The 23,854-nt window shown below is 52.8% G+C and overlaps 1 protein-coding gene across 1 annotated transcript in view; it reads left to right on the forward strand.

Annotated features, from left to right (window-relative positions):
- STK10 (serine/threonine kinase 10) overlaps positions 1-23,854 on the forward strand; it is a 136,611-nt gene that overhangs the window by 5,611 nt on the left and 107,146 nt on the right. Inside the window, exon 2 of the mRNA XM_021077114.1 lies at positions 21,579-21,743. Within this exon, the coding sequence (XP_020932773.1) occupies positions 21,579-21,743 (165 nt within the window). The remainder of the gene's footprint in view (positions 1-21,578; positions 21,744-23,854) is intronic.

Below are 23,854 nucleotides of genomic sequence, written 5' to 3' on the forward strand. Positions count from 1 at the left end.
CTGAAATCAGTTGGCCAGTTGGACCTCCCCCGCCACGGGCTGGGTGTGGCTCGGAGATTGCTGACGCAGTTTGAGGTGTGCGTCTGAGCCCTGTGTGTTCCTTTGCTGCTTGCTCATCTAGGTACGGTTTTCTGCGTTCACCTAGTGTTTCAGGCAGACAAAACAGCACATGAGCAAATGTGAGTTTAGCGTTTTGATAAAATTGTTCATCAATGGTATTGGCACAAAGTTAGCATTTAAAAAGTAGGCCTGTTGTGGCTCAGCATTACAAACCTGACTAGTATCCATGAGGTTGCGGGTTCGATCCCTGGCCTTGCTCTGTGGGTTAAGGATCCGGCATTGCCGTGAGCTGTGGTGTAGGTCGCAGACATGACTCGGATCCTGTGTTGCTGTGGCTGTGGTGTAGGCCGGCAGCTGCAGCTCTGATTCAACCGCTAGCCTGGGAACCTCCGTGTGCCATGGGTCAAGCTCCCCCCCTGCCCCCCCACCCCCGCCCAAAGTAAAAGCCTTATCGCAAAGCTGGGTATTGATGAACAGCTTTACTTATAAAGTTCTTTTTACGTTTAAATCTCTGTCTTTTTTTTTTTTTTTTTTTGACTGCCTCGGGGCATGTGGAGTTCCCGGGCTAGGGGGTTCACAGGGCCAGAGGAGCCAGGGATTAGACCTGAGCCTCAGTTGTGACAGCAATGCCAGATCCTTTAACCCACTGTGCGGGGCAGGGATCGAACCTACATCCTGGTGCGTCTAGACACGCAGATCCTGTTGTGTTCCAGTAGGAGGGAACTCCTTAAATCATATTTCAGGCTAGACTTCCAGAGGGATTGAAGGAGCGATGCCTCTTGGAGGGTGATTTTTAAAGAAAATGGGAGAAAGGCCGATCCTCTGGGATCCAGCCAGAGCCCAGGGTCTTGGCAGCAGCTGCTGTCGGGTGGGGACCTCAGGTGCCCTCCAGCTCAGAGAGCCATTGTTAACCCACATCCTTGAAGTGCCACATCCTGCCCTGCTGCCCGGTTCAGACACAGCAGGGGTTCTGCGAGGGGGGAGCCAGCTGTCAGCCTCCTGCCCTCCCCGGCCAGGCCAACAACTCCTTCCACCTCGTCTCTGCCCCAGAGTTTTAAAGCCGGTTTCCGCTTCCTCTGGGGGCCGCCGCTGCCAAGGTCTCCCGCGTCCCCCGTCCCCGTCCCGTGCGCCTCCCCACCCCCCTCCGGAAAGAGCTCTGCCCCCAGGCAGCAACCTTATTTCCGCTCAGCCTAGTGTTTTTCAACTTAAGTCCATGCTATTGTGAGAAGGTCCTGGCTCCGGTCCTATGTGGCCCGAGCTTCCTGGGGATGTCGCCTGCCCAGGGGGCTCCGCTGGGGGCTGGAGCAGCTGATTTAGCCCTGGCTGCCCTGAGACATGTTCTCGCTGGCTCCGGAGCAGGCTGGGGTGAAGGGAGCTAATAGCACCCCCAGGCCTCCCCTCTCCCCGTGGTCCCCTGACCTCCTGAGTTACCCGGACTGGGGGAAGTTGCCAGGGGCTGTCACCCTGCAGCCCCCTGAAAACGGCCCCGGATGCTCACTCCCAGGCCCACGGGCTGCTGAGGGCAGTGGAGCAAGGTGGTAAAGGAAGCATTCGGGGCTCAGCGGGATCTGGCTTGCAGCCCCAAAGTGGCCCCCCACTTCTGAGCCTCAGGCTCTTGTCTGTGAAATGGAGGTGATGGTTTGGAGGACGGTGCAGGGTGGAGCTGGGCTAGGGAGGTGACTGTGTATCGGACCTTCTCCAAACAGGAAGTGGGCAGGAGGGAAGAGAGGTCATTATTGTTGATGCTCTTGGTACCAAACGGAGAAGGTCCCGGCTGGTTACTGCAGCTGACCTGGGGACGAGCAGGAAAACGTCAGTGTCATGCCAGGCTCTCCACTGTTGACCTTTGGGGCCGTTCATTCTTTTTTTTTTTTAATCTTTTTGTCTTTTTAGGGCCACACCCATGACATATAGAGGTTTTCAGGCTAGGGATCTAATCGGACCTACAGCTGCCAGCCTACACCAGAGCCACAGCAACACGGGATCCAAGCTGTATCTGCGACCTACACCACAGCTCATGGCAATGCCAGATCCTTAAGCCACTGAGCAAGGCCAGGGATTGAACTCACAACCTCAGGGTTCCTAGTCGGATTTGTTTCCGCTGTGCTATGACGGGAACTCCGCCCGGGGCCATTCATTCTTTACTGTGGGGGCTGCCCTATGTATTACAGGATGTTAGCAGCATCTTTGGCCTCTACCCACAGAGGTACCACCACTGCCAGCCCCTCCCCCTTCAGCCCCTAGTTGGGACAGCCAAAAATGTCTTCTGACAAGGCCGTATGTCCCGTGGGGGCCAGAATTGCTCCCATGGAGCACTGCTGCCTCTTACACACAAACGTGCCTCCATTCAGTTCAGCAAACAGGTCTCTTCACCTGTGTGTGTCACGTCCCCGGGTGCGTGATGAATGATGCGGGCCTCGCAGCCAGGCAGACCAGTTTGAATCTTGGATGCCCTACTTTGCTGCTCTGTGAAGTCAGGCGAATGGCTTGTCTCAGCCTCAGTTTCCCCATGTGTCTGGTGGGGCCGAGACCAGGACTCATCCCACAGAGCAGCTGGGAGAATTAGACCAGAAGCTCATCTGGAGGGCGGAGCAGGTGGCCCGTCTTAGGTGCCCAGGTTGGGCCGGTGGCCTGCCTCCCCTGCTGCTCTCAGGGCCTTGTAGGGAGCGGGAGAGGAAGCTCGGCTGAGGGTGAGAGAGTTGTAGCAGGACAAGGACGGGGCTAGCGGTGAGAGGGGCTGGTTTCCACTGGACAGGGCCGGGGCAGGGGTGGGGGGTACTCAACTATAGAGAACGAAGCCTGAGCCAGAGAGAGGCCCAATGGTGAGGCCTGAGACTGTCCACTGGGACCAGATTATGGAATAGTAAGTGGGGGCTAACTCAAGAGAGCCTTGAGTGCTGAGTTGAGGAATTTGGGTTTTTTTTGTTTTTTTTTTTGTTTTTGTTTTTGTCTTTTGTCTTTGTTGTTGTTGTTGTTGTTGTTATTGTTGCTATTTCTTGGGCCGCTCCTGCGGCATATGGAGGTTCCCAGGCTAGGGGTTGAATCGGAGTTGTAGCCACCGGCCTACGCCAGAGCCACAGCAACGCGGGATCCGAGCCGCGTCTGCAACCTACACCACAGCTCATGGCAACGCCGGATCGTTAACCCACTGAACAAGGGCAGGGACCGAACCCGCAACCTCATGGTTCCTAGTCGGATTTGTTAACCACTGCGCCATGACAGGAACTCCTGTTTTTTTTTGTTTATTTATTTTTACAGCTACAGCAGTAGGATATGAAGTTCCCAGGCTAGGGGTTGAATTGAAGCTACAGCCTATGCCACAGCCATAGCCGCAGCAATGTGGGATCCGAGCCACATCCGTGACCTACGCCACAGCTCACGGCAGCTCCAGAGCCTTAACCCACTGAGCAGGGCCAGGGATTGAACCTGCATCCTCATGGATACTAGTTGGGTTCTTTACCAGCCGAGCCACAGTAGGAACTCCCCAACCGGGGGAATTTATATGTGACGATTTTGAGTTCAGTTACCATCCTGCCTACCCCAGGGCCTGAACTCATGTGGTGTGAGAGAAGATGATCTTTGGCTGGTCACCGGATGGGGGTAGTTTGCCCACACAAGTGGGGGATGCCAGAGCCAGGTGTCCTGGCTGCTCTAGGCCAAGGCAGCCATTGATGAGTGAAGGCTGGGACAGAGCGGCCCCGTGGCTGGAGCTGGTAGGGGTGGGAGGGAAGGCCAGAGTCGTGGTTGGAGCCCAAGACAGAGCCCAGGGAGGGGAACGGACTGATGGAAGGCAACCAGCCCGAGAAGGAGATATCATACGTGGGTGGGAGGCACAGAGGATTCTAGAGAGCTAGGCCTGGACTCTGCAAGGAAAGAGAGCAGAGAGAGTGAGGTGGGAAGGAAAGTTCACACTTTCCAGGGGCTAGAGATGGATCGAGAATATCGGGGCGTTCCTGGAGTTAAACCCTGGCCTTTCTGGGAGTTCCCATAGTGGCTCAGCGGGTTAAGAACCCACCATAGGAGTTTCCATTATAGCTCAGTGGTTAATGAATCCGACTAGGAACCATGAGGTTGTGGGTTCGATCCCTGGCCTTGCTCAGTGGGTTAAGGATCTGGCATTGCCGTGAGCAGTGGTGTAGGTCGCAGATGTGGCTCGGATCTGGCGTTGCTGTGGCTGTGGTGTAGACCAGCAGCTGTAGCTCCAATTAGACCCCTGGTCTGGGAACCTCCATTTGCCGTGGGTGTGGCTCTAGAAAAGGGGAAAAAGACAAAAAGACAAAAAGACAAAAAAAAAAAAAGAACCCAACATAGTGTCCATGAGGATGCAGGTTCTATCCCTGGCTCCATATGTGGGTTAAGGATCCCACGTTGCTCTTTGCTGTGAGCTGCAGCGTAGGGCACAGATGTGGCTCAGATCTGGCGTTGCTATGGCTTGGCATAGGCTGGCAGGTGCAGCTCCGATTTGACCCCTAGCCTGGAAATTTCCATATGCCGTGGGTGCGGCCTAAAAAAGAAAAGGAACAAAAAAAGACACCCTGGCCCTCCCTCTTGTAGGTTGTATGAGCCTGAGAAAAGGTACTTAGCTGGCCCTTGGTTTCTTTAGAGGCAGAATGGCGATAGGAATGGTGCTGCTCCATAGGCTTGTTGGAGTGCGAAATAACCCACATCAACCACCTGGTCCAGGACGACGGCAAAGCTGACATAGCTGTTAGCCATTAGCATGATCGCTTGAACACGTCCTGTGCGCCAGGCACCGTGGGTTCCGAGGTAATGAGTGGAGCTGCTCTCTTCTTATCTGTCCATCGTTTGGTCTTCTACTGGCCCCTTGCAAGGCAGGGGTTAATATCCTCACCTGATGAAGCAGAGGCTCAGAGAGGGACAGTGACTTGCTCAGCATGACACAGCTCTTCTGTGGCCTGGTTGGTACTAAACCCCGATTAGTCTGGCCAGGAGCCTGTGCCTTTTCTGCCGTACTGTATGGAGAGGAAGACCCAGGGCCCAGGGTCCCTTCAGTGTGGTATCTCCTGTGGCCTTGGCCTTTATGAGCCCAGGAATGTGACCCTTCTTGGGGTCTCACCTCAGCCTCAGCTGGATCTGAGCCCCGCGATGGCAGTGGTGGCCTCGAACGTGGAGGAAGTGATGACAGCGGTGACGGGCAGGGCTAGCAAAGGAAGTGGCAGGGGAAGGGGTGGGGAAACTGGGTGCTCCTGGGCCCTGGTGGGTGTGGGGCTGCTGGTGCCGCAGCATCCTGAGGCGCTGAGCACTCCTGTGGGCTGAGGGCTCTGGGCCGGGAGGGATATATGCCAAAGAGCTTCCTCCTTCCACCCCCGTCCCGCCCTCCTGGTGCTTGCTCGTCCTTCTCTTCCCCTTTCTCTCTGCTTTCCCCTTTGCAACACTTTTTCTCTTCCTTCTCCTGGAGTGTATTCCCCCCCCCCCCCCCACTAACAGGCGGTACCAGAACCAGAATTCAGGCCCTGCGACTCAAGAGCGGGGAGGGGGTGGGGCACGGCCTGAACCACCAAGCTGTTGACTAAGAGTTAACATTACCAGCCTCCAAGTCTAAGGAGGCCGAGGGGCCACTGAAAGGGGTTGAAGGAAGCACCACCTTTTCTGCCCCAGGACCTTTGCACTTGCTGTTGCCTGTCCCTGTCACTCTCTTCCCATGACGGCCTAGCTGGCTCCTTCTCATCCTCTGACACAGTGACAGCTCCCTGCTGATTTCCAAGAGCTCCTGTCACACCTGGGATTTTCTTGTGCGTCTCCTTGTTCATTTCCTTTCCTCTCTGGAGGATGTAAGGTCCTGGAGAGCAGGGAGCGATCCATCGTCTGCGGATCACAAGTATGCGGTAGATCCCCGGGTAATATCTGCTGAATGAATGAATGATGAATAGTAAATGCCAGACCCAGGTCCCCGCCTCTGTCTCTAGGGAGGCCAGCGTGGTGGGAGGCGCAGACACTGAGTTCAGTTCTAAGCTCTCTCCTAGCTTCGCTGCCTGCTCGCTGCATGACCTTGGAAAAGTCACCTCCCCTCTCTGAGGCTTAGTATCTAGAGCTACCGAATAGGAATCACAATAGGGAGTTTCTGTGCGGCTCAACAGGTTGAGGATCCGATTGTCATTGTTGTGGCTCAGCTCACTGCTGTAGCGCAGGTTCACTCCCTGGCCCAGGAACGTCCCCATGCTGTGCATGTGCCCCCCCACCTCCAAAGGATCAAAACAGTGCTTCCCTCTTTTGTGAAGATTGAGACAGGTGGCCAGCATGGAGGAAGGGGAAGCAAATGCACTGGTTTTGTCATTGTGATGATGATTTTTCTGTGCCTGGGCTAGATTGTCCAGCTTCCTGAGGATCGAGAGGGGCAGGGTCCCTCGAGGCCCCTGCTCCATCCCCTTGCTTGTTACCCTGGAGGCTGCTCCTGGGTAGACGCTGGTGTGTGGAGCCTGAGGGTTCCGCCTAAAGCTTTACTGCTGCGTCATGAGAATGAACACGAGTCCGTGACAATAAAGAAGCCTCCGTTCAGGAGTTCCCATCGTGGCTCAGTGGAAATGCATCTGACTAGCATCCAAGAGGATGCAGGTTCAATCCCTGGCCTTGCTCAGTGGGTTAAGGATCTGGCGTTGCTGTGGCTGTGGTGTAGGCCAGTGGTAACAGCTCCGATTCGACCCCTAGCCTGGGAACCGCCATATGCCAAGGGTAAGACACTAAAAAGACCAAAAAAAAAAAAAAAAAAAAAGCCTCTGTCCAGCGAGCTCTGAGCCCGCCCTGTCTGTCCAGGGTAGCCCAGGCCTCCCTGGGTGGCCGGAAGAGCAGCATTCACGGCCTGGAGGGAGAAGCCAGCACTGCTGCCTCCCTCCCCTTTGCCCTCCTTCCTGGAAAGCTCCAGCCTGTCTTGCCTGGCAGCCCAGGCCCCGTTCTTGGCCCTCGGAGGTGGTTGCCACAAAGCTGGCTTTGTCACCCTGGGGAATGACCCTGTCAGAGCTGGCATGCCTCTCCGGCCTTGAGATTCATTCTACCTTTGATTTGCATCTTGGTGGGCTCTGGTGCCAGGCTGGGGAGGCCTAGCTCTTTCTCAAGCCTCCTTTTCCCTCGAGTGCCCTCAACACCCCCACCCCCGCTTTGAGATGACAGGTGTCATCGCTGGGGCCGAGGAGGGGTGACTGGATGCCTTCATTCACGAAGGAGCTGGAGCCCTAGGCCCCAGTGCCAGCCTCTGTTCCCCATCTCCTGAGCCTCTGATCTGTCGGCAGGACTTCCTGCCGGGCCAGCAAGGTACAGGAGACCCCGAATCACCCCACTTATCCCCCAAGCGCCCTCCTGGGGGGCTCCAGACTTGGTGACCCTCTTCATCCTACAAGAACCAGCAAGGCCATTGTCTTTGCTGAGTGATCTTGGGCGAGTCATGTCGCCCTCTGAGCCTCCATTTCCTTTTCTGAAAAATGGGGCTAAAACCCTGCCTCTCGCAAGCAGGACCAAAGGGTCTTTATACCTGCAGTCTTATGAGGCCAGCTCCCCAGGGCACATAAGCGGGACACAGCAGAACCGACCTGGGCTGGCTCTCCCATCTCCGTGCTCTCTAGGGTACCCACCTGTGTGACTCGAGACATGGACTGGCCCTGCCACTTGGAGACCTGTCTGGCAAACTGTAAATCAGGTCTCAGGCTTTTGGACACAGCACCCCGTGGCCAGGCTAGAGAGCCCGGGGACAGGGATTGCTTAGATCCACGGTGGACCCATCATTCCGTCTGCGGTGGGTGGAGGGGGTGCCGTGGAAGAGTGTTTTGTGATCTGAAGAACTGTTGGTTCCGTGTTGCTGAGTGAAAAGGAAAATGACAAGTCGGTGTACAGTTGGTTCCCATTTTTAAAAGGTCTGCAAGGAGGGAGAGAGAGAGACAAGCATAAGAGAACAATTTTGGGGCGCTCACTACCACCCAGCCCTGCTCTGAGCATCTTTGACACATCACTGAAAGCTCACCATGGCCTGAGAGGCAGGAACTGCTACTATCTTTATGTACCACACAGGAAAGTCAGGGCCAGAGAGGTCACATCAGTCCCCTGGGGTCACACAGCTGGGAAGTGTTCGGGTGGGCTTGCCAGACGGAGCTGGTGCATCCGCACCGTGGAATCCTGGGAGGGGGCGCTCCGGGAGGCTGAAGGCTGTTATCTCTGCGGTGATGCCTCGTTGGCTTTTCTTCTTTGTACCATTATATTTTGAAGATGCTCTCTAATGGGTACGTAATGCTTTTATTTATTTATTTATTTTTTTGCTTTTTAGGGCCACACCCGCAGCAAATGGAGGTTCCCAGGCTAGGGGTCTAGCTGGAGCTATAGCTGCTGGCCTACGCGACAGCCACAGCGATGCCAGATCCGAGCCACATCTGTGACCTACACCACAGCTCACGGCAACGCCAGATCCTTAACCCACTGAGCAAGGTCAGGAATCAAACCCACAACCTCATGGTGCCTATTCAGATTCGTTTCCACTCTACCACAACGGGAACTCCCGTAATGCTTTTAGAATAATAAAAAACAGCACAAAGAGTTCCCCCTGTGGAGCAGGGGGTTAAGAATCCCACCAGAGCAGCTTGGGTTACTGAGGAGCCATGGGTTCAATCTCTGGGCCCAGCGCAGTGGGTTAAAGGATCTGGCGTTGCCTCAGCTGCAGTGTAGGTTGCAGCTGCAGTTGAAGTGCAGTCCCTGGCCTGGGAATTTCCTTACGCCAAAGGTGCAGCCAAACAAAACAAAACAAAGCACAAAAAGTACTGTTGATTGAAAACACGGGGCAACCTTGACTTTTCTGAGATTCTGAGACTGACCGGAAAATAGGGTTGAAAAGAGTACGTACGTGAGCCTCCATCGTAGGGTGAAGATTGAGTGGGGTGAGGCTTAAAGGGGCCTTGGATGGTGCAGGGAGAAGGGCGGGCCTGGATAAAGGTGCTTCCATCTCTCCCTTCCCTGTGCTGTCGATCCCAGTCTGTCCCTATCTCCCCCCACCCCCGCCCCGAGACTCAGCACCCAGTCCTCTGGGCAGAGGGAGCCTGGCAGAGGGTGGAGCAGAGCCCAGGTCACCTGCCCCACCTCCTTGATCAGTGATACGTGGGGTTGGATTTCCCCGTCGCTTTTGCAGAGCTGAGATCTGAAAGCTCCCACATCCCCAGCCAAGTTGGACAGGTTGTCCGGGTTTTTGGCCAAGGCCATGACGTGGTATCTTTGGGGCCAATCTTGTTTGGGTTTTAGTTTTTTTATTGGCCGGCCCGGAAGGATTTTGAGGCTTGGCATTTCCCTGCTTGTGCCAGGATGGCTCGCCAGGCTTCTCCTCCCCAAGGGGGAGAGTGTGAGATGCCCGGTCTTTGGAAGCTTTGCCACTCCTCCGCTTTTGTGCTTCATAATCTTTGCCATCCTTAAGTGCCACTTGTCCTGAAACTCAGCCATCTTGTTTGTCACTGAGCTGAAACTTGGTCCCGGCGACTATTGATCAGGAAGTGGTTTCTCTGATTAACTGTGTACGTCCTGGCCCAGTCAAATCCTTTGGCTTCTCCAAGGGAAAGAGGGCCCGTCTTCCAAAATTAGACAATAGATTAGACTCAAGAATCTAAGTGTGTTGGCGTTCCCATTGTGACTCAGTGGTTAACGAATCCGACTAAGAACCACGAGGTTGCAGGTTCAATCCCTGGCCTTGCTCAGTGGGTTAAGGATCCTGCTTTGCCGTGAGCTGTGGTGTATGTTGCAGACGCGGCTCGGATCCCGCGTTGCTGTGGATCCCGTGTTGCTACAGCTCCGATTAGACCCCTAGTCTGGAAACTTCCACATGCCACGGAAGCAGCCCAAGAAATGGCAAAAAGACAAAAAAAAAAAAAAAAAAAAAAAAAAAAAAAATCTAAGAGTGTTGAGAAGAAAATGGACTTCTTGTCACTTTCCTCTCTTCTCTTGTGTGGAGGGCTTCATTTCTCTGTTTCCAAGGAGATACAAACACTAATTCATGCATGCATGCATCCGTCCATCCATTGTTGTAAAATACTTTCTGAATTCATGCGATTGGCCAGGTAGAGTGATAGATACATAGGTGAACAAGATAAACATGGTTTTAGGCTTTTCCTTTTTCGGCCACACCTGCAGCATGTGGACGTTCCCGGGCTAGGGTTCAAACCCATGCCACAGCAGTGACCTGAGCCATTGCAATAACATCGCAGGATCCTTACCCACTGGGCCACACGGGAACTCCTGGTTTTAGGCTTTTTAAAACAAAAAATACACAGTCCCAAGTGAGGGCAGTATCAACCCAGGGCGGCTTATAAGCTTGCTCATGTGTCACTGGAATTATCCACGTCTCCATCAGGAAGCTGAAGTCTAGTTTCCTGGCTTCCCCAAGGGCACCTAGCTGGTAGGTAGAGTCGACATTTGAACCTAGGTCTGATGCTGCTAGTAATCACTTGATAGAAATGTGCCCATTTCTAAGTTTGCCAAGATGGGGATATTGGCTGGAATAGGGTAGGTACCTGTAAAAATCACTTTAATGGCTGTAGTATAGAGGGAAGAAGAGAAGCTGGTACTACAGAGGCCAGTAACAAGGTAGGCTCCAGGGCCTTTTGAGAAAAAGGGAGACTTGAGGATTGTCCGCTCTCTAACATCCCTTTCATTCCTTTATCCCTCTCTTACATCCATCTGTCCACCCAGCTGCCTGTTCATCCTTCTACTCACTCATTCTCCCACCTGTCAATCCATCCATCAACCTATTTATCCATCTTCCCATCCATCTACCCATCTGTCCATCCATCTTCCCACACATCCATCCTCCATATACCCTCCCATCCATCCATCCATCCATCTAGACAAACAGCGCTGATACCCGCCCACCCTCGTGTAGCCACTCCCCCATCTGCCCATTAGCCCAGCCATCCTCCTATCTTCTGTTTTCCCACCCGGCACGCTCCCCATCCACCCACTGGCTATTCTGTTCCTGGCTCTGTGGGGTAGAACAAGGTGAATCAGAGCTCAGAGCCAGCTCTGAGAGAGAGAATGTGTGAGCACACCTGACTGTGGCACGAGGTTGTCTGTGATGAAAGCTCTAATAAGGTGTGAGGAGGTTCTGGCACAGGAGGTGGGCGGGGGTTCTGGGGGCATTTCCCAGAGCAGGCTGTGGTGGAGTTCGCCTTTGTGGGGTGCTTAAACCTGGGGGGAAGGCACTCCAGATGGAGGAGGGGACATGAAGAGGCATGGAGGTAGGAAGCAGAGAAGCACCTGCTTGGAGGTGGTGACCGCAGGGGAGCAGTGGGGTCCTGGAAAAGCGGAAGGGGCCAGGAGTGCCAGGCCAGGGAGGTTCTTGTGTCAGCAGCAGGGGGCCATCGAGGGTCCACCCTATGAGGTTTCTGGTTGAAGGCAGTGGAGGGAGCGGTGGGGGAGGGGGCCTGGCACACACCCCGCTGGGCGGGAGCCTCTGGAGATTTTACTCTGGAGGGAAAGAGCCCTAGACAGCGAGCCAGGCCTCAGTCGAGTCCTAGCGGCCGCTTGCTAGCTGTGTGACCTGGGACAAGTCACCTTCTCTGCCTGGACCTCTTCAGTAGGAGGAGGCGGCAGTCCTTGCATCCTCCGTGGACTCATGCCGGCTGAAGGCGGGCTGCCCCTTATCCTGTCTCCAGAGACCATAGGAGGCCTCTCAGGACTTTTTCCTCTGGGCCCATGAGGACTCAAGCCTCCCGGCTGTGGTGCATTTGCTCCACTCCACCCCCAGGCGTGCCTGCCAGCGGGGGTGGGGCCAGGATCTGAGCCCAGGGCCACGCGGCCGCCCATCCTGGCTCTGTCCACAGCCCTCAGGCCCCCCAGCTTGAGCTGATGTTGGGTCCTTCCCCTGCACGGAGCCCGCTGTGACCCTGCTCTCTGGGGCCAGCTTCCCTCCTTCCTTAATGGAATTGAAGCCTTTCCCGTGGCTGGTAACGGTGGTCACCACGCAGATTCAGTGTGTTCAGGCAGGGGCACAGACCAAGCCCCTCCTTGGTTCCAGCGGCCTGAACCGCCCTTGACACATGCCTGGCACGGCGTCCAGGATCAATCAAGAGGACGGGGAAAATAGCAACCTTTTGCCTTGACTGCTCCATTCTGTGGCTCTGACCCCCCCCCGCCCGGGCTGCTCATCTGACAGGTCAGCTGGGAGCTCTCCCTCTCGCCTGCTGCCCAGCCAGGTTGCTAGGCGACCTCACGAGCAAACCATCACCGCCCAAGGTTCTGCCCACCCTTTACGCTCAAGCCCTTTGTTTCTTCCCACCAAAAGAAATCGATGTTTCTGGCTGGATCTGGGACACCAGAGTGAGTTTCAGATGCTCCCTCACCTCTGTGGAGGATGTCTTTCTTGAGTGCAAAGCTGCCTGCTTGCTAGAACTTTCTGCAGTGATGAGATGGTTCTGTATCTGCCCTGTGCAGTATGGGAGCCACTAGCCACATGTGGTTATTAAGCACTTGCGATGTGGTTAGTGTAACCAGGGAGCTACATTTTAAATTTCATTTAATTTCAGGTCATTTGAATAGCCACATGCGGTTAGTAGCTGCTCTTTTGGACAAGGTATCTCTGGAGACATTTAAGGCAAGATTAGGATGAAGCGGTCACTTTCTGTGCCCCAACCCCAGTCTGTCCTTGCTGGCACCCCTGTGGATAATTGCCAGATATCCTTGGGTGAAGATAAGCTTTAGAAACCACTTGTATTCCTTAAGCTGTGTCTCAGCAACCTCCCTGTTCAGAGGCACACACAGGTGTTCCCAGAGTGATAGCTTAGCTACCATGTTGTCCTCCAGCTTTGTGTACTTATTATTATGGCTTAATTTTTTTGCAGAACTGTACGATCTTCCTATTTATTATTTTAAAGCATTGCTTAATGTCCCCCTAGGTTAATTTAACCATGGTCCTACAGTTGAACATTAGGTTATCTCCCTGTTTTTGCCAGTTTTGTGGGCTAATGTGAACTGGGTCCCAGTACGTGTTTTCTGTGTTCCTTTTTGGAATCATTTCCTGGCCTTGCCTTCTCAGGAATAAGGGCTAGTGGGCTTTAAAAGGCATTTTTAAGGCTCTGAAAACCGATCACCCATTTTCATCTTCATGCAAGAGTGGATCTGTTTATATTCTTGCCAGTAATGGGTTGACCCATTTTGCCACCCGTTGGGTAGTGGAGGTTGTCATTTTTCCTTTCTTTGTTAACCAGTGTAAAATGATCTTGCCCCCCTTTCTTGGAGGAAGGGTCTTTTGGCAGCAGAATCCCATAGTTTCTGTTTGCCTGGGGCCTGTTAGCAGCCATGTCTCCCATCTGGGTCCCTGATGCTAGATTATGAGTCAGTGAAGGTCACTGTGTGGGTCAAGGTGCTCTTGGGAGTGAAGGTGGCCCAGTTACCTGGGTGTCACAGGTGGAATACTCCCATAGACATCTGCTCTCTGCTGGAGCACGCCCAGAGATGGGGAGCTCCTTTCCTTTTTGGTGGCAAATGACAGTCATCCAAAAGGGAGTTTGGGAGGTCCCGTTGTGGCTCAGTGGGTTAAGAACCCAACATGGTATCCATGAGGACATGGGTTCGATCCCTGGCCTTGCTCAGTGGGTTAAGGATCTGGCGTTGCTGCAAGCTGCAGTGTAAGTCACAGACGTGGCTTGGATCCTGTGTTGCTCTGGCTGTGGTGTAGGCCGGCAGTTGCAGCTCTGATTCGACCCCTAGCCTGGGAACTCCCATGTGCTGCAGGTGCGGCTGTAAAAAGGAAAAAAAAAAGGGAGTGGGGGGAGTGTGTTGGCTCCCTTAGAAAAGCCTAAGGGCAGATGTTGCCTTCAGGATCCGCTGGCTCCAGGTGTCCGCTAGCCCTCAGCATCTGCCCTCATCCATTTGTGGCTGATCTTGTCTTAGCTGCCCTCATCTTGGCCTCATCCTCAGTTAGGCTCTTGAAAGGGGTGGCAAGATAGGCTTCAAGACCCTCCAGCCTTCCAATCAACCGGTTTAAGGACCCCAGAGAAAGAAAAGAACGTATCTCCTGATAACTTCAGCACGAAATCAAAAGCAGACCAAAAGACCCCTCAGGCCCAACCCTGCTGTCCTGCCACTGGCTGTGACTGAGAGGGCCAGGCCTGAGTGGCTGGGCTGGGCTGTGTGGCGGGACCAGATGGGCTCAGCCCCCCTGAATCCCTTGCACTGAGACGGAAGGAGAGGCGGTTTCCAGAGGGAACTGGAGTTGTGACTCTGCGCCGGAAAGTGAATGCTGGCCAGTTTGCCTGTTGCCCTGCTTTAGGATTCATTTCCAGGCGGCCCACCAGCTCCCAGGTCTGAAGTGAGCGGTGCTCCGGGAACAGGCCCTTCCAGGCCCTTCTGCTTTGTGCTCCTATTTACTCTGTTTTGGTTCTCGGGATAAGCCGGCTGTCACAGATCGGACTCTACCAGACCTTCATGGACTCAGTTTCCCCATCCGCAGGTGGGGTTGCGAGTTGGGGTGTAACAGGAGGGGAGGCTGATGTTCTTTCTGGTTCCTGTGCGCTGTGAGATCAGCCCTTTCCAGGGAGGTGGAGGGAGGACACGGTGACCAGCCTGCAGTGGGGAGGGAAGAGCCTGGGGGCTGTCCCCAGCTGGCCGCTGCTGGGCCGCTGACTTTCAGGAAGCCCCCAGCCCCTGACCGGGCTGACTGGGCCCCTTGGGTGAGGCAGGGCTTCTGCCGGGCGGGTTGCTCCCACCTCCTTCAGGCCCCGAGCTGCACAAGGGGGAGGATTGTTCCCGCAGAGGTACCCGGGCAGAGAACACAAGTGGCCACTGTGTGTCTGCTCTCAGGGGTGTGGGCTGAGGCGTTAGTCACTGCCGGCCAGCAGGGGAGGGCTGGGCGGGGGCACCCCCGTCCTCCCCTGGCCCCCGTGTTGCCTCGGCTGGTAGGAGAGACACGTCAGGGGCCAGAAACCACTTGTTCTTTCTTGCCTGTCTGATCCCACCTTAGCTTTCCAGGGCCCACCTACTCCCTGAGATGGCCTCACATCAGACCCTGCAGAGAGTCTGGCTATCGTTTTCCCTCTGTCCTACTGCACAGAGAGGGAAACTTGAGGCCCTGTGAGGACCTTGATAGAACTTGCAGGCACCTCTGGCAAAGCACTCAGGAACCTGGACTTTGAAGTCACATAGGCCCCTGTTCACCTTCCAGCCCTGTTATCGTACCTGCTGTGTGACCTTCGGCAAGTGACTTCACCTCTCTGAGCATCAATTTTCTTTTATATATAAAACGAGGCTCAATAATAATACCACTCTATTGTAAAAATTAATTGAGGGGATCAAGCATGTCCTCTCAGACCCTCTCTAGGCTCAGCTGCTTCAGAGCTTGTCTCTATCAGGCTCCCCTTGCAAGAAGGAAGGCCTAATGGCTCCAAGACTGTGGCAGACAGTGCCAGAGGCTAGTGGCAAAGGAGGCTCGGGGCAGCAGTTGTTTTGAGGTTGCATTTCATTGGCTTGGCTTTGATCACATGTCTATCTTTGAACCAATCACTGTGGCCCGAAGGAATGCAGTGTTCTGATTGGCCAAGGTAAGTCATCTACCTGCTTCTAGACATGGTGGTGGAGTCAGTCCCATTACAGCCTGGGGACTGGGAATGAGAATGGGTTGGCTCCTCAGAAGAAAAATCAGGGGAGAGTGAATTATGTTGTGGGAGGGCAATGATTCCAACCTGCTGATTCTCCCTCTAGGCAGAAACAGTTCACTAGAAAAATGCCTCACACATAATGTGGACTCTGTGAATAACGGCTGAATGATTGAATGAGGAATAAGTTGATTCCCACCAGCCTAGTGTAGTAAAGAGATCACTGGACTGAGAGTATGGAGGCTGCCACAGCTCACAATCCTGAGTGGGTCCTGATGACTTTCTGTGCCTCAGTCTGCTCATCTGGGAAATGGGCATGATGGCTAACACTTGCTGTAATGGCTTGTGGACAGATTGAATCCTAGCAGCTGCAATCCTCCTCGGCTGCCAGGCATTCTGCCAGCAAGTGACCACTATTAGTTGTGGTCGATGCTTATCTTTAGCAAAGAGAGATGGAGCTGGGAACACTGGGCACTGGCCAGGAAGTGCATGCTGGGAAGGGATTGGAGCTCAGGCTCTTTGAGCCAGGCAAGCTTGAGTTTGGATTCAGCCTTCACCCTCCCACTTGCTGTGTGATCTGAGACAGTCACCAACCCTCTCTGAATCTCAGTTTGCTCATCTTAAATTGGGAATGCTGATTTTTGTCTCTGAGGGCTGCCTTGAGGATAGAGTGAGAAGTTTCATTCAAGCTGTCCCGGCAGAGTGAGTGCTCGGACAGTGTCTGCTGTTTTTGCCATCAGCCATTGCTGTGCTCTCTGTGGCCTCCAGGTGATGGATGGCTGCCTTAACCAGACTTTTAGAGAATTTAATTTGGGCAAGTCACTTTATGTGTCCCAATTGCTACCAGCCCTTTCCTGGCGGGCCCTGGGTCTCTGCAAAATCTGAGCGAGGTCCCGGGCAACAGGCATTCCTTGGTGTTGATGTTGGCCCCCTGGTCAGTGCTGCCTTTCAGGGTGGAGGGCAAGACAGGTTTTATGCTTTCCTGGAAAACTGGCGCCGCCTGGGCGGTCCCTACCTCCTGGAGTAAAGAGTCCTTTTAAGGAACCCCAGGGAAGGGTGGCCTGAGCCCGCTTCCCCAGCTCTCGGGGGTGAAAGGTGAATACGTGAAGGTGGCCTTTGCCCAGCTCAGCTCTCCTTGTGCTGCTGTGGCCGGGGGCCAGGTGCTTGCCTTGGTCCCTCGGCCCTCACTCTGGCCACCTGTTAAGCCCTCTACTGTCTTCTCTGTAAGAGAGCAGAGTGGGCATTAACTTCTGTTCTGGGTTTGGAGAGGAGGAGGAGCAGGAACATGAGTGCTGTACAGGGTGAAAGGGTATTGTGATCGTCCCCTAGTGGGACAGAAGAAAGTCAGCTTTACAATAAATCAAAGGGCAGGCACATCATCAGTTGTGTTTGTGTGTGTGTGTGTGTGTGTGTGTGTGTGTGTGTGTGCACGTCAGGAGTGAGAGGAGTTCTCTGGTGGCTCAGCAGGTTAAGGATCTGGCATTGTCCCTGTTGCAACTCGGGGCACTGTTGTGGTATGGGTTTGATCCCTGGCCTGGGAATTTCCGTAGGCTGTGGGTGTAGCCAAAAAAAAAAAAAAAAAAAAAAAGAGAGAGAGAGATCTGGAGAAAGGGAACAAGAGCCTGTTTGCTTAATCTGCAAGGTTCTAAGGCATTCTGAACAAGCTTTCGAAACTTGAATTCAGGGGAGAGGGCCCAGTGAGCAGGGTGAGAGGGACTGACCACAGGGAACGGCCCCACGTGAAATTCCCTTACCTGGGGAGTTGCCAGCGTGGCTCAGTGGAAACAATCTGACTAGCATCCATGAAGACATAGGTTCGATCCCTGGCCTTGCTCTGTGGGTTAAGGATCTGGCATGGCTATGAGTTGTGGTGTGGGTCACAGACATGGCTCAGATCTGGCGATGCTGTGATTGTGGTGTGGACTTGCAGCTACAGCTCCAATTGGATCCCTAGCCTGTGAACTTCCATGTGCTGTGAGTGTGGCCCGAAACACACACACACACACACACACACACACACACACACACACGCACACACACACACACACTCTTCCCTTTTCTGGACTGGGCTCCAGGGTCAGATGTGGAAGGTTCTACAGGCAACGTGGTCACCAAGAGTGCAGACTTAGGAGCAGGGCTGCCTGCATCCCAGGTCACCTTTGTCCCCTAAGTCTCTGGGACTCTGCCTCAGTCTCCCCATCTGTATGTGAGGTACTTACGCACGTACATGGTCGGGTGGTTCAGTTGATCACTGAGTTAGCACGTGCAGAGTAGGTCGGAGGTAAACGTGACACCATAATTGTCACTGTGTGGGATCTGGGAACTTTGCAGCTTGGTTAACAGAAACATTTACCTAAACTGGGAATACATTTACTAGTGAGTCTAAAAATTGCCTCTTGGCATCACACCCTTCCAGATGGTTCCCTGATGGGGCTTGACGCCCCCTCCCAGTTTCCACCCACCAGCCCCATAAGCACGCTGTCTCGCCACTGGCAGAAGAGAAGTGAGTCTCTCCAGCTGGCCCTTGAACTCCTTGGGGCCAGGGGGAGTGTTGCTGTGTCTCTGCATCACAGGTGCCCTGTGCAGGGCTGGCCTGGGAGTGCTCTTGTCTGTTGGCGTCTAGTCTCAGAGGCTTCTGAGTTCTGGAGGTGACAGGGGGACCTTGTCGTGGAAAGTGCAGAGAATCTTGGAAGTTAGGGGACCCGGATTCAAATTTGGGTTCCAGCCCTGTCCCCTCTGAGTCCGTGGAATGGGATGTCACGTGAGGTGACATGAATGCCTCTTGTCATCCATGGAGTGCTGGGCATGCAGGAGCCACTCGGCCGTTGGCGTTTCCAGCAGATCAGGTTGCAGAATCGTCGAGTGGCCAGCGGTGTTTCCCGTGGTTTCCACCAGGCTCCTGGTCAAAGGCTCCAGACAAGGGTCTGGCTTTTAGGGCCGTGTTGCAGGAAAGCAAGCTCTTTTTCAACATGGGGACAGTGGCCCCCAGGGCTCACGGGACCCCCTGGGCCACTGAAGGCTCCACGCCCTTTTCCTGGGTGGGTGGAATTTCTCACATTACTCATACGATTATTTCTGTCTTGCTCTGTTTTCAAAATCACGGTGAAATATGCGTAACACAAAATGGACCATTTTAGTGAACCCCAAGTGTGCAGTTTAGTGGCATTAAGTACGTTCACAGGGTTTGTGCCAACCTTCCCCACTAGCCATTTCCAGAACTTTTTCATCATCCCAAACAGACACCTGTGCCCATTCAATACTAACTCCCCATCCCCGCTGCAACCAGTCCCCAGTAGCCTCTGTTCTGCCTCTGTCTCTGTGAATGTGGTTGCTCTAGACACCTCATTTAAGTGGAATTACACAACACTTGTCTGTCTTTTTTCGCTGCGCTCGCAGCATGTGGAAGTTCCTGGGTCAGGGATGAAACCTGGACCACAGCTGTGGCAATGCTGGATCCTTAACCCGCTGTGCCACAAGGAAACTCCTGCTTCATTTGTCTTTTTGTGACTGACTGACTTCACTTAGCTAATGTGCTCCAGATTCATCCACGCTGTGGCATGTTGTCAGATTTCCTTCCTTTTTTATGTTTTTGGTCCCACGCACAGTATATGGAATTTCCTGGGGCCGGGGATCGCATCCGAGCCAGAGCTGTGACCTACGCCGCAGCTGAGGCAGTGCCGGATCCTTAATTCACTGCACCACAGCAGGAATTCCAGAATTTCCTTCCTTAAGTTTGGATAATGTTCCACTGACTATATATACAGTTGGCCCTTGGTGTCTTAGGGGAATTGTTTCCAGGGTCCCCTGGAGATATCAAAATCCCAGGATGCTCAAGTCCCTCATAGAAATTGGCAGAGTGTTAGCATGTCACCCAGGCACATCCTCCCGTATGCTTTATTTTTATTGAAGTGGAGTCGATTGGCAGTGTTGTGCTAGTTTCTGGAGTACAGCAAAGTGATTCAGTTATACATGTCTATCTATAGCTATATAGTCTTTTAAATATTCGTTTCCATCACAGGTTATTATGAGGTATTGTATATAGTTCCCTGTGCTATTCTTCTATGTATCTGAAGTCATTTCTGGGTTACTTATGGTACCTAAATTAATGTAAATGCAGTGTAAATAGTAGTTGCTGGGTCCTTGGCCAATTCAAGCATTGCTTTTGGGAACTCTCTGGATTTTTGTTTTTTTCTGAATACTTTTTGATCTGCCGTTGATCTGAGGATGCGGAGCCCAAGGAGGTGGGAGGATGGACCGTACCCTCTTTTGCTTATCCATTCATCTGCTGATGGACACTTTTTCTACCTTTTGGCCGGTGACGAGCGCTCCGTGAACTTTAGTGTACAGATACTGCTTGCAGTTCTTTTGAAACTATACCCAGGAGTGGAACTGCTGGGCCATGTGGTAGTTCTATGTTTAGGCTTTTGGGAAACCGCCACACTGTTTTCCACGGTGGCTGCACCATTTTACATGCCCAGCAGCAATGTACAAATGTACCGATTTTTCTATATCCTCATCAACCTTTATTTTCTGTTTTTAAAAAAATTATAGCCATCCTTGTAGTTGTAAAGTTTTCTCACTCTCTTCGTTTTTTTGTGGGGGCTGCACCTGTGGCATAAGGAAGTTCCCAGGCCAGGGACTGAACCCTTGCCACGGCAGCGAGCCGAGCCACAACAGTGACAACACTGGGTCTTTAGCCTTCTGAGCCTCAAGGGAAATCCTCTAACTCTCTTTTTCATCAAATAAGAAACTGTTGTTGCCACCAGGTGACATGCACCTATGAGCCACTTCCCACTGTAATTGGTGGCCACCGAAAATCCTTTTAATTTTACTTTTCATGTATGTGAAATAATGCAAATAAATGCATGAAACATTCTAGTAACATTTTGGTTTTTTAAATTAGTTAATTTGTCTTTTTAAGGCCGTACCTCTGGCATATATATACAGTTCCCAGGCTAGCCATTAAATCGGAGCTGTAGCCTCCGGCCTACACCACAGCCACAGCAATGCTGGATCTGAGCCACATTTGCGACCTACACCACAGCTCACAGCAACGCTGGATCCTTAACCCACTGAGCTGGGGCAGGGATCAAGCTTGTGTCTTTATGAATCCCAGTCGGGGTTCATTACCGCTGAACCACAACAGAACTCCCTCTAGTAACATTTTAAACAGTACAGGAGAGTGAAATCTCTTTGAATCTCTGTCCATTTCAGGCTTCTCCCTAGCCTACTGTTAAGGGGGTATCTTTCTAGAGTTTTCCATGCATTTATGTTCACATGTGTTTATGAAAGAGTAGTTTTCCTTTTTTTTTTCTTTGCTTTTTAGGGGCACACTCACCGCATATAGAAGTTCCTAGGGTAGGAGTGGAGTTGCAGCTACAGCCGCCGGCCTGTGCCACAGCCACAGCAATGCTGGATATGAGCTGAGTCTGTGATTGACACTACAGCTCATGGCAACGGCAACACTGGATCCTTAACCCACTGAGCAAGGCCCGAGATCAAACCCACATCCTCATGGATATTAGTCAGATACTACTCTTATTGCTGAGCCACAATGGGAACGCCCCCATTTTTTATATAAAAAGCATCATGCCACTTTTATGGTTCCATGACTTGGACATTTTACTGAAAAACTCAACAGTCCTTCCGTGTTGTTTTTTGTAGTTCTTTGCTGTTCTTGCGTTTTTGTGTATCTGATAGTGAGGCTCTGTTGTACTCAAAAACGTTTTATTGTTAACCACAGAACACTGTTTCTCACGCATGCCCCATGTGCTGGCATGAGGAGCGAGCCCTGGCCATTGTTGAGAAGAGCGTCCCTCCTGCTTCAGCCTCTCATCCGCATGTGGACATCTGGCCTCTGTTTCCCACTCACGTGGGCCTCTCTGAGCTGGCCTCTGGGGGTCAGCTTCCTGCCCACCCTGCCTGCTGACCGCTCCTGTCTCTGCTTTGCAGGCCAAGAACAAGGAGACGGGTGCCTTGGCTGCCGCCAAAGTGATTGAGACCAAGAGCGAGGAGGAGCTGGAGGACTACATCGTGGAGATAGAGATCCTGGCCACCTGTGACCACCCCTACATCGTGAAGCTGCTGGGAGCCTATTACTATGATGGGAAGCTGTGGGTAAGGGTGCCCCCCGCCCCCGGACCCCACGGTCTAGTGGCCTGGACCCTGCCTGGTCCTGAGCACCTTAGCTCTTTCTTGGCATCTGCTTTGAGTACAAGGACTAGGCGTGAAAGCGAAGCTGGGGGGCTCTGGGTGTCCTGCCCACCCGTCTCTGCAGAGCCTCCCCACTTTGGGGGCCGGAGGCAGTGGTTGGGAGCAGGAAGGAGCTCTGAAACTCTACTGCCTAGCCTCGAATCCCAGCTCTGTGTGGACAGCCCTAGGCATGTCCTTGACCTCCCCGAGCCTCGGTTTCCCCATCTGTAAGATGGAGATGATAATAGTACTTGGCTCGTAGCATTCTTCCGGGGATTCAGTGAATCCATTCATGATACATGCATGGGAAAGTAGCTGGCACATGCTGGAGCTGGGTGAGTGTGGGCTATTTTATTTGTCGCGGTGGCATTGTTACTGTCGTTGCTGCAGGTGCTACATGGGGATTCCTTTAATGGCAGCACTAAAGAAGGGGGCCCTTTAATAGCTCCCAATCTCCATTAGCAGTCTCATATGTTGAGGTGTGGATGCTGCTTCAAGCCTCACCTTCCCTACTCAGCATCACTTTTAGAGGAATTCCAGGGTGCCCTGGTTTTCACAGCGCCTGCCCTGCAGAATGACTTCCCCACTGACGTTCTCCTAGTGTGAAGGCCTCTCAGGTTAGAAAACCCCAACTTCCTAAAAGGTTCATGCCTCCAAACTCCTTTTCCAGCTAACGTTGTGCCTGTAAAACATCATATCTCTGTCCCCCCAGCTCGGCACAACATTTCTAACAGAATCATGCGTGGGAATAGTCTCGTGAGTTCCGGATGGAGTTGGTAGACTGTCAGAATCACGTGGAGACGGTTTGCAAAGGGAGCCAGGGTCAGTGGGGGCTGGCGTGTCGGAACACGCTGAGAGAGTGGCCCAGGCTTGCGCTGCCACCCGCGGGAACGGCAGTTGCTGGCTGTTAGTAATGCGTTGGTGGTCAGGCGGGGAGGTTTTAAGCATTGGACCTCCCATCATGAGAGTTTATGTCGTGATAACGTATTATCATGGTTTATTTATTATCATGATAGTTGATTTATTATATGGAGAGTGATACTCTGTGTTAGTTACATTTTAGGAAATTAGTAGGGAAGTTTAGAGTTGACACATGATGCTTTAGAATTTTCCCCACTTAAAATCATGGAAAACAGACTCCAGGTTGACTCTTTTTGCACAAAATGCCTGATTTTTAGGAACAGAACTACTCCTTTTTATTTGTTTTGTTTTGTTTTGTTTTTTAGGGCCATGCTCACAGCATATGGAGGTTCCCAGGCGAGGGGTCGAATTTGAGCTACAGCCGCCAGCCTACACCACAGCCACAGTAACACGGGATCGGAGCTGCATCTGTGACGTACATCACAGCTCATGGCAACACTGGATCTTTAACCCATTGAGCGAGGCCAGGGATTGAACCCGAACCTCATGGTTCCCAGTTGGATTCGTTTCCGCTGCGCCATGATGGGAACTCCCAGAACTACTCAATCATAATGGGGAAATCTGTGTTTCACTTGTGCAAAGGATCCTGCCATTTAAGAAAACCAAAGGAGGCGCTCACTGGTGTCCTAGTGGTTGAAGAATTGTGTGTTGTCACTGCTGTGGCGCAGGTTCGATCCCTGGCTTGGGAACTTCCTCATGCCACCAGGACAGTTAAAAAAAAAAAAAACCAGAAAACCAAATAAACCAAAAAAAAAAAAAAAAAAAAAAAAAGAGAGAGAGGGAGAGAGAAAGAAAACCAAAGGAGTGGTTTTGAAACCACTGTTTAAGTTTATCCTTTCATTTTTTCATTTCAAAGAAATGCAGGACGCCAGTGTCTGAGGTGGGTAAGAGCTGGCCTCCCCACCCCCGCCCTGCCCAGAACTCAGTCAACTAACACTGGTTGCCCCCCAGTGGAGGCCAGCTTTCCTTGGGGTGTCTCCTAGATGTCCCTGGGGCCAGTAAAGCCACTGCTGTCTGCCTGTCAGCCGTGGATTTCAGTCTTTCCGATCTGCTGTCTCCAGGCACCCTGGGAGGTGAGCTGGGCAGGGAGACTGGTCACCCTTTTCCAAAGAGGA

Source organism: Sus scrofa, chromosome 16 (assembly GCF_000003025.6).
Source record: "Sus scrofa isolate TJ Tabasco breed Duroc chromosome 16, Sscrofa11.1, whole genome shotgun sequence".
NCBI classification, from domain to species: domain Eukaryota; kingdom Metazoa; phylum Chordata; class Mammalia; order Artiodactyla; family Suidae; genus Sus; species Sus scrofa.